This window comes from Barbatula barbatula (assembly GCF_947034865.1).
Source record: "Barbatula barbatula genome assembly, chromosome: 7".
NCBI classification, from domain to species: domain Eukaryota; kingdom Metazoa; phylum Chordata; class Actinopteri; order Cypriniformes; family Nemacheilidae; genus Barbatula; species Barbatula barbatula.
The window spans coordinates 6,288,276-6,298,010 of record NC_136770.1 but is presented as its reverse complement, the minus strand read 5'-3'; the positions used below and the strand labels follow the sequence as shown (position 1 = coordinate 6,298,010).

The 9,735-nt window shown below is 37.7% G+C and overlaps 1 protein-coding gene across 3 annotated transcripts; it reads left to right on the top strand.

The window, feature by feature from the left end:
• Positions 1 to 1,316: 1,316 nt before the first annotated feature.
• On the top strand, positions 1,317 to 7,196 carry kynu (kynureninase). Of its 3 annotated transcripts, none has more exons than XM_079460483.1 (14): positions 1,317 to 1,437; positions 1,509 to 1,688; positions 1,787 to 1,907; positions 2,008 to 2,090; positions 2,279 to 2,340; positions 2,424 to 2,495; positions 3,000 to 3,074; positions 3,147 to 3,293; positions 3,402 to 3,500; positions 3,917 to 3,990; positions 4,084 to 4,136; positions 4,465 to 4,550; positions 5,087 to 5,317; positions 6,050 to 7,196. In XM_079460483.1, the coding sequence occupies exons 1-14, from the start codon at positions 1,365 to 1,367 to the stop codon at positions 6,179 to 6,181; spliced, it is 1,488 nt and encodes a 495-aa protein (XP_079316609.1). In that variant the 5' UTR covers positions 1,317 to 1,364; the 3' UTR covers positions 6,182 to 7,196. The 3 variants fall into 3 exon arrangements, with proteins under 3 accessions (XP_079316609.1, XP_079316608.1, XP_079316610.1); XM_079460484.1 differs by having other exon boundaries at positions 1,411 to 1,464; positions 1,550 to 1,688; XM_079460482.1 differs by having other exon boundaries at positions 1,404 to 1,688.
• The last annotated feature ends 2,539 nt before the right edge of the window (positions 7,197 to 9,735 follow it).

Below are 9,735 nucleotides of genomic sequence, written 5' to 3'. Positions count from 1 at the left end.
CTGTTATATTAATAACATGAGTTAGCAGGTTCTGTGATCGCTTCATGTGATTTATAAGCATACTCTCTACTCTCACAGTAGATGGCGCCCCATTTCTTTTGGTATGGCCTAAATGTATTGCTTTTTTTAAATTACTGCTGTGGAAAACCTATGAAATTATTAATATGTTTTTGTTTCTTTTAAATTACCATAAAGGGAGTGCTACTGCTTTTAGCCTCCGCATATGTTCTGTGAAGTAAATGAAGCTGGATCTGAGCGGAAATGTGCATTTAAAATGTTTGTAAAACATTCAAATCAATGTATCTGTTTAAAAATGATTTGATTTCAAATTGAACGTTTTATTGTTCAATTAAACTACATTTTATAACACAAACTTAATAAACCATTAAAAAAGCCTATTTTTTCAATTCAAAAAGTGATTTAACTGTTTACATTTTCATGTTTTAAGCATTAAATTAAACTGATCATTAAACGGTCGATCGATTCTTCATTTTATTTCTAAACAGCACTATTGGTCTTCCATATATAAGAGGTAAGAATGTACAATGTACTTGAGGTTTATTTGAACAGAACATACAAGTGACTTCTAAAATGTTATTCGGTTTCATTGCTGTTGCCCTTCAGAATTTGAATCCTTTTGAAATTTGTGTAGTTGAAAGTGTGTCGTTTTAAGTTGTTTCTGACAAAAACATTCATTCATTCTCTTTCATGCTTTTTATTTTAATCCAATGTCTGCAAGTGGGGCATCACATCAACGATCGTGGGTACATTCACAATATTTCCTGTCGCTCTAAATAAAAGTGACTCTCAAATGTTTAGAAATGGGAAGCTAGAGAGATCTAAATACAAGCGATATATGATGTACAAGTTATACATGACATTTTTACATATTCTGCAAGCTGAATGACTAAGATGGATGGTGCCATAAAAAGATATAGAGAAAATTGCCTTTAAAGTTTTCCAAATGAAGTCCCAAGCATAGCATATACAAATAAAGTATAATGGTTTTTTGGCTATTCCTATAAATGTTCCCGTGCTACTTAAGACTGGTTTTGTGGTCCAGGGTCACATATATGATTGTATTTGCTGACAGCTTTAAAAAAATGTTTAAAATTTCATTTCCTTTAGCCAATGACTTTGGATAACAGCTTTGACTTCTGATTTTCTCTGACTTCTGTGATTACTCCCTGCAGAATGCGACAGTAATCACATGATCATATGAGTAATCGCATTTCATTTGCTGTAAATGTGTTTAGAGGAAGTTTGTGTTTCCTCTTTGTATTTATGCTGTACTTATGCTCGAGGGATCCCGTCTCAAGTGAAGAAAGCGCTTTCTCTCTGGAACATAGTCATGATGTCTATAAATGATTAGCCCGGGTTCGACATTTTTAAATACAGGGTTAAAGAGCAAAGTGCTCTTTGAAACAGATGAGATCAGTGTGTCCGAGTGTCTACATTCATATGGTATGGAATATTTATGATTTATCCATTTCATTGATTTGAAACAGGTTTGATCTGCTGTAGAACATTCAGTATGGAGAGTCCACAGGAGACGATCATAAGGATCTCACAGGAGCTTGGCTGTAGCCCCACGTCACGGAGGGTGGCAGAATATTTAGACAAACATGATGAGATCGGACACCTGCGACAGGAGTTTCTCATTCCTAAAATATCTGACCTGCCACCATGTGAGTCGACAGTACAATATCACGCTGAGATTGGCAAATCAGTCATCTCATTTTGTGTTTAGACATATATCATAAAATTCGTTTTGGTTGTTTTTCAGCGGATTTGTCACTGGTGGATGGTTCTGAAGATTGTGTTTATTTTGTGGGCAATTCATTGGGTCTACAGCCCAAAAATGCTAAAAAATATATTGATGAGGAATTAGAAAAATGGGCCAAAACGTGAGTCAGCTTTCACTTTGAGATTACTCTGCTAGTGCAGTTTACATTAACCAGGCTCTTTACAAGCATTCCTGACTGTCTCAATATTTATTGTCTCCAGGGGCGTTCATGGTCACACGGAAGGTTCACGGCCTTGGGCCTGGGCTGAAAACGACCTTGAAGGTCTGATGGCAAATGTCGTAGGTAATTAAGAAAAGAGAAAAAAACGGATAAATAAATACAATAAAAATAAAATAAAATAATAAATAATGCTGTCAGGCAAAACTTGGGTCGGGTGACATCAGTTGTCAACATATAATATATAAATGCTTTCATAATTGAAACATGAAACAAACCAAGCTTTAAAAGTGTGTATTTTAAACTTTAAATAGGTGCTGAACCAGAGGAAGTGGCTTTGATGAACGGATTGACCGTCAATTTACATCTTCTAATGGTAAAAAGGCTTGATCTACAGACTACCTGATGTTATTATTTTCACTATACGGTACATGATACTTGTAAGTATGATTTTTGTAGCTTTCCTTCTATAAACCGACTCCAAAGCGGCACAAAATTCTTCTGGAGGACCGTGCCTTTCCATCGGACAACGTATGTCAAACCAATTTGCACTACACACTGTATCCCTTATTTCAAAGTAATGCAATGCTTCTTTGTTGCTTAAAGATAAGACATTTGCTGAAGAAAACTGTGTCTAAGGGCACGTTTAAAGAGTTTGGTTTATTTGTTTTTTGTTTTCCGAGGTCAGCTCCAGTTCACACTTAACTCGTTCTTTTATCTGCACAACTCTGCCTCCTATGGAGATTTATTTGAGGTGTCTGGCCACGAGAAACAAGCTTAATTTTAGTTCCCAAAGTTGAGTTCAAACTTCATCTTGTCAAAATAACCAGTCACACACACAAAATGTGAGACCCCCTAAATGATTATTTCACCCCCCCCCAAATGGTAGATCACATTATTTTGTGTTAAACTTGTTTTACACCAGTAAAAAATATACATAAGCAGTATAATTGAAGTTTTAAGTATATCTTAAGTATAAAAAACATGTTGAAGATCATTTGCCCTGAGAAATATGTTTTTCTGTGAATGTCACAGTATGCCGTGGAATCTCAGATTCGTCTGCGAGGGTTCAATCCTGACGACAGCATGCTGCTTATTAAACCCAGACAGGTAATGACATAGCTTCCTGTTTCGTCATCGGTCGTTATGACATCACAGATGACAACACCCTGTTCATCTCAGGGTGAAGAGATCCTACGAACAGAGGATATCCTGTCCGTTGTCGAGCGGGAGGGGGACAGCGTGGCTCTGGTCATGTTCAGTGCCGTTCAGTATTACACTGGTCAGTTTTTCGACATGGAGGCCATTACAAAAGCAGGACATGCTAAGGTGATTCACATACCGTAAACATGGGCTTCATATGATAAAAATCCTGCTTCCCAATGTAATCGCCAAGCACAACTTCACATTCACAGTTATCACATTGTGTGCGTTCAGGGATGTTTGGTGGGATTCGATTGTGCTCACGCTGTAGGAAACGTAGAGCTGCGACTTCATGACTGGAATGTGGATTTTGCCTGCTGGTGCTCCTATAAGGTAAAAGTATCTATGTGCTTGGGTAAGAGGGAGCAGACATCTTGTTTTAGAAGAGATAAACGCAATCGACTTCCATTGTATGGACATTTCTCCAAATATCTTCTTTTGTCTCCCGGAAGAAAGTCTTATTCTGGTTTTGAGCCACATGAGGATGGATAAATGATGATAGAAGTTGTATTTATCTTTTAGTAAACTATCCCTTTAAAGAGTATTTCAGGCACAGGGTAAACATGAGGAACTGCAGTATAAGAAGTTATGAAATCACTTAAATCATGCAGTGTTTTCATTTCTCAAATTATTACATTTATTTGCCGTAAATAAAGTAATGCTTTTGTGAACTACTATCAAACTTTCCCACGATGCTCGGAGGCTTCTAACAGCATTTCTCAGTGGTAACTAATGTATGTTTTGTTCAGTACGTGAATTCAGGGGCAGGAGGTCTGGCAGGTGCTTTTATACATAAGAAGCACATGGACACAGTCAGACCAGCGTGAGTATCTACTGATAGTCTCCAGCAAACAGTCTCTCCTGAAATACAGTCAGTAAAAACTCTCATGAAGTGTGTTTGTCTTCTCGTTCTCAGACTGGTGGGCTGGTGGGGACATGAACTGAAAACCAGATTCTTGATGAACAATGGTATTTGATTTCTGTATTTGATTTGAAGTCACTGCACACCTTACAGTGAACAATTCAACACTTTCAAAGTGTCAGATCATTTCAAATCATATATCAGTAATAGTTCCTTTAGAAAAAGGGCTTGGCAAGATATAAAGGGATGAATGGTGGAGACTACATGCTGCCATCTTCTGGACACGGACTTAGTTACACTGTGTACGGTTGTAAATGATGTTCAATGTGTCCAAATATGATCTACAGTGTATAACCACACAATTACAGAAATACAATTGTGATCTTTAAGAAGCGTTAACTTGACCCGTGATAGTAAGTGTGTACATTCCGGCAGAACTGAAGCTCCAGTCTGGTGTTAATGGATTTCGTCTGTCAAATCAGCCAATCTTACTAGTGTGCCCCCTACAGGCCAGTTTAGAGGTGAGACAGCAGACTAAACAATCTGAAAAATATTCAAAATGATAAGGGGAATTCTGAAAATCAAGCAGGTGTTTTATATAAAGTCCACAGAATAATAATTGAATTTACAAAAATATCCAAATTCAACGTACACTTAATTCTTAATACTGTATGATGTACATGTTTAGTAATAGTTGTTAAAGAGTTTCACCCACATGACTTTTAAATGTAGGCTACTGTTGTCTTTTTAAGCATCTGAGAATATGTTTATCTATTGTTATAGTTGTGTATGAGACAACCAGTGTAATTGCACTTGAAGACATATATCTAGAAATGAAAAAATATAGTTTTTTGTTTGGAATGTAAGATTGATATTACTGTGTTGCGTATGTTGTGGAACAATTACCGTTGTAGCTTATATGTAAATATGTGATAATGTGGAGGTTTGCGTGTATTTCTGGACCGTAGGCGTTCTTAATAAAGATTTGATCGAATGATTGATTTATTGATATGAATTAAATCAAATGTTCTATATCGTGAACTATTCTTGTGTCCAGATTTTTAACAAGACGAGCATGAAGGACTTGAAAACGAAGTCTGTGCTTCTGACAGGCTATCTGGAGTACCTCCTCAACCATTACTACAGCAAAGATGAGTCAAACCCAGACAAGGCCTACGTTGAGATCATCAGTCCGTCAGAGCCGCAGGAGAGAGGCTGTCAGCTGTCCATCTGCTTCTCACTGCCCATCAGACACGTGTTTAAAGAGCTGGAGAAGCGAGGAGTCGCGGTATGGTACAAATCAATCTGATACACTCTATATCACAGGAACAGACCTCATGCAACATGAGTAATGGCTGAGAGCGTCTGTACAGAAAACACGCAGGAAAGTAGTGGAGGACATATGTTGTGCATATACAGTGCATTAAAAACAAGTGTGGAAATTAGGCAGTTGATCAAATTAAAGGGCAGCAAGCGGTCAAAGCGCTCAATGTGCTAATGTATGCTTTTATTTAGTCATAAGGTACATTTACATACAATTATTTTTAATGTTTTTAATGTTTTCCAATCCAGATCAAATAATAGTGCACTATAATACACTTTATTTAAAACTGCAAATTATTGTTTTTAATCGAGCGCTTCAGATGCTGTGTATTGCTGTGCACTCTGGGATATTATTTACAATTATAGTAAACACATAATAAAATAATAATAAAACTAAAAACACAGAAACAACTAAAAAAGTAAATCAAAACTAGTTAGCCTATTTGTAGCATCCTCTAAACACGGCCATGCATTTAGATCGAACGCTATTGAAGATCATAAATAACATTTCAATCCAGTGACCCTAAACCTTTGAATAGCAGCGTGCGTATATATCATTTATTGTGAATAATGTTTTCTATTGACTTCAAACTTTAAACAGTGTTCTGAAAAATGACACATCACCTTTAACTGGGTAAAAGTGTTGGAAGCGCGTGTGTGTTTGTTGACTATAATGTGTGTTTATCTGGTGTTTCAGTGTGATATGAGAGAACCAAATGTTCTGCGGGTCGCTCCTGTCCCTCTGTACAACACCTTCACGGATGTGCATCGCTTTATTACTGTTCTGGGATCAGCTCTGAGCACCTCTAATAAACTTCAGCGGAGCTGAGCGCTGATTCGACTTCTGGACCCCTTTGACGGGATAGTAAAGTGTTTTTACAGACTGTTTGGATAATCAGTTGAATCAGTATTTGTGTGAATCAGTGTTTAGAAATAGCTAGTAAAGATTCATCTTCAATTCACTTTCTGTTTTGTGTCTTATAATAGAGAAATTGTGCTTATAAGAAGGATTGTTGGGAGATCATTTGAATATAAAGAAGGACTAACAAGAGCACATTGGTGACATTGAGGTTGTTCATTTGTTTGTGATGCTCAGAACATGATCAGATCATGCTGGTGTTGTTCTTTCCCAGTTGCTCCACTTACGGAGTGAGTCACTTTGACCGATGTCTTTTCTATTGTTACACATTATTGGCATATCAATATGCAGATGGTAAATGGATGAACCTTCTTGAAATGATTAAGCTGGGACAAATCTTAACCTCAAAACAGTTTAAAATTGCTTGTGAAACCCCTAAAGACATTAAGTCATTAACAGGGTTTGTTAAAAGATCATTTTTACTTAGCGTGTAACAATATTGTGGTATTATTTACTCACCCTAATGTGGTTCCAAACATTTATGTGACTCTTTCATCTGTGGAACACAAACAAAGATATTTTGAGAAATGTCTAAGTGGTTTAGACATTGTCCATACAATGGAGGTCAATGGGAGCAGCGTGGTTTGGTCACCAACTTTCGTCATCATCTTTGGTATTCTGTAGATAAAAGAAGTTCATACAGATTTGGAATGACATGAGGGTGAGTAAGTGACAGAATTGTCATTTTTGGGTGAACTGACTTGAATGCCTTTCTTGTCCTGTAAGAACCTGGACACATTGGCCCTTGAAGAAAAATGATGGGGGGTGCAAAACACACAAAATGGGCCATAAAACAAAATATTTTAATTATTGTAATTACAGTGCCTTCTACCGTATATATAACATGTCGGCACAATGTTTATGTAACTTATTTTATATAAATTTGAGCAAAACGTAATTAAAAATGTGTTTACGGTGTGACGACAAATAAACAAATAAAACTAACAATGAAGATAAATCTCTCTTTTTTATATGAGAAATATAAATAGCAAGATTTTGAAAATAAATATTGTTTACATGTCACACCATAGGACACATGTACGATTTATTCCTCAACTTCCCATTGTATTTTTACACCCCTAAGTGTTACTTGCTCATACTTTGAAGTGTTAAACTGGATTCAGATGATGACAGAATTTGTATTTAACTACTACTTTAGCTCAGCCTGGTCATTGTCTCTTTCTATTTTATAAACTGTCACAGTCTCATACACTCAACAACAGAACACACTTAGACACCACATACAACTATTGTGTAAAAATCTCTTGCATTCTGTGTGCTCGGACTGATAAACTTGATGAAAGACTGCACTGTATAATGCTTGTAATATTTCTGGCTGTGATCCAGAGTCTCAGAGTAAGTTCAGAGATGATCAGAGCTGCAGCTCAGGTCAGAGGTCATCATGTGGGTGTCTGGATCGATTCTTGCAGGATGCCAGATTTTCTGGAATGCGATGGTCCTTCATGCTGTGCCTGCAGCCTTTGACATAACTCTTGATCTTTTCAAAGGTAAAAAACAGCATCAACACGGATACTGCCATTGAAATAAACATGGTCTGTCTGGTTTTTAATAGGCTAGAGTCTGACAAACTCATACAAATCAAAAGCTGTATGAAAATCAAAACTGTACACACGATGTTTCCTGAAATACAGCCGCGTACAAAATAAGAGAACATTCGACATTTTCATTCAATCAGCATTTCTAGATGTATTGTGGTCATTCCGGTCCATGTCTGTTGAATTTCAACAAATCAAACATCAAGAGTGACAAAGTCATCCAACAGCAACGCGGAAGACTCAAGGTTATCATGTAAAAATGATACAAATATTTCTGTGAAAAGGAACTTGTTTTCTTTAAAAAAATACAGCGCATCTTTTCTGTTATTTTCACCCGTTACCCGTCTCATTTTATGCAAATAAAACAGAATAAAACATACAAACAGAAGCAATATTTGTATTTGAGATTTGCTAGAAATATTGTTAGTAGAATGTTTATGATTATTTTACCCAAACACCAAATCGTAATCTGGAAATAACTTTGAAACGGTCTCTTATTTTGTTCTGCGGCTCTATTGCGAAGAAAGAGAGAGAGAAACAAAGACAGCAATGGTTAAATGTGCGTTGATGTCTTCCAGATCAGACAGTTATAGCTTATTATCATGTGAACTCATTTGCATTTTAACAACATCGAACTCTTCAAAGAAATTAATAATTGAGAATCAATGAAATGTTTGGCTTGTGGCGGCCACTAAGCATGTTTAATGTTTCATATGTTACTTCCCAGCCAATTACACACATGACATTGTGTGTGTGTGTGTGTTAGGGTCTGTCCGGCCCGTCCAGAGTCACCAGACGGCGACAGAAAGAAAGTGATTGGATTTGAAGAGAACGAGTAATTAATGATGAGGGTGGGCAGCACTGACCCGAGAGAGAGTTCAGTTGCCACAGTTGATGTGTTGTTCAGTCGCACAGGACTGTGGGTAATTAAAAGCTGGCGCTCACGGGCCGAGGAGGCAGGGCGGTCAGGGGAGGAGATGGATCGGCGGGGCAGTCGGGGGTTTCACATGGATTACTGTTGTTGTTTAATCGTTCAAGCGGAGTGACCTGCAGTTTGAGGCCACATGTCTGCTCAGCAACATCCAGCAAACAGTGTGTGTGTTGTTATTTTTGACAATTTTTATCTGACAAAATTGGTGTATTGTTGCCCTTTTTGAAGCTTGAGCTATCTGATTTTCTCTTGTGGCCTGTGGTGTGACTGCAGCCTGTGTGATGGTCATGTGATGTGATGAGGTCGTAACCAGGTGTCTGGCAGCCTGATGAATTGTTGACAAACACAGAGAGATCTCAAACTATTTTTATCCGTCCTGGTTTTGCTCGGAGCGACTTCAAGCAGACCGGATTGCAGGAAACAGCAACCGATCAAATGCCCGCTGAGCAGAAGGTGTGTGTGTGGGGGGGTTTATTCTTTGTTTATTTCCTGCTACATGTGTCGGCTGTGTTTGATAAAGGGATTTACTGTGTTGGTGTCCATCTGTGTTTGTGTGAGCTCAGGTCTGTCTTTCCTGAAGTGCTTGTCATGCCGAATTCATGTCCATACTGCTGACGCGTGTGTGTGTGTGTTTTACCTTGTCATTCCGAGACACGGATCAAAAGATAGACATGTTGAAAATAAAACCAGCCATGACCTTGAGGTCTTACACACGCACACATCGCACATCAAAGTTACCTAAAATTGTCTACGTAAACACTCGCATTCAAAGCATTATATTGTGTTGTATCACCAATGCTCCAGCAGGGGTCAGAACAGCACTATCAAACAGACTTTAATTTAAAATCTGTTTGTTACAGTAAGGATGTGTATTTCATCCCTTCTGTTTAACACACACACACACACACACACACACACACACACACACACACACACACGCACACACACCACGTACGTCAAAGATCTATGTTGCCATT

What these genes read in the sequence shown, in the direction of transcription:
- kynu (XM_079460483.1), top strand. Translation starts at nt 1,365, where the DNA reads ATGATTAGCCCGGGTTCGACATTTTTAAATACAGGGTTAAAGAGCAAA. An exon ending in TTAGAAAAATGGGCCAAAAC is followed by an intron (nt 1,908 to 2,007) that starts GTGAGTCAGCTT and finishes TATTGTCTCCAG; the next exon opens with GGGCGTTCATGGTCACACGG. An exon ending in GTGCCTTTCCATCGGACAAC is followed by an intron (nt 2,496 to 2,999) that starts GTATGTCAAACC and finishes TGAATGTCACAG; the next exon opens with TATGCCGTGGAATCTCAGAT.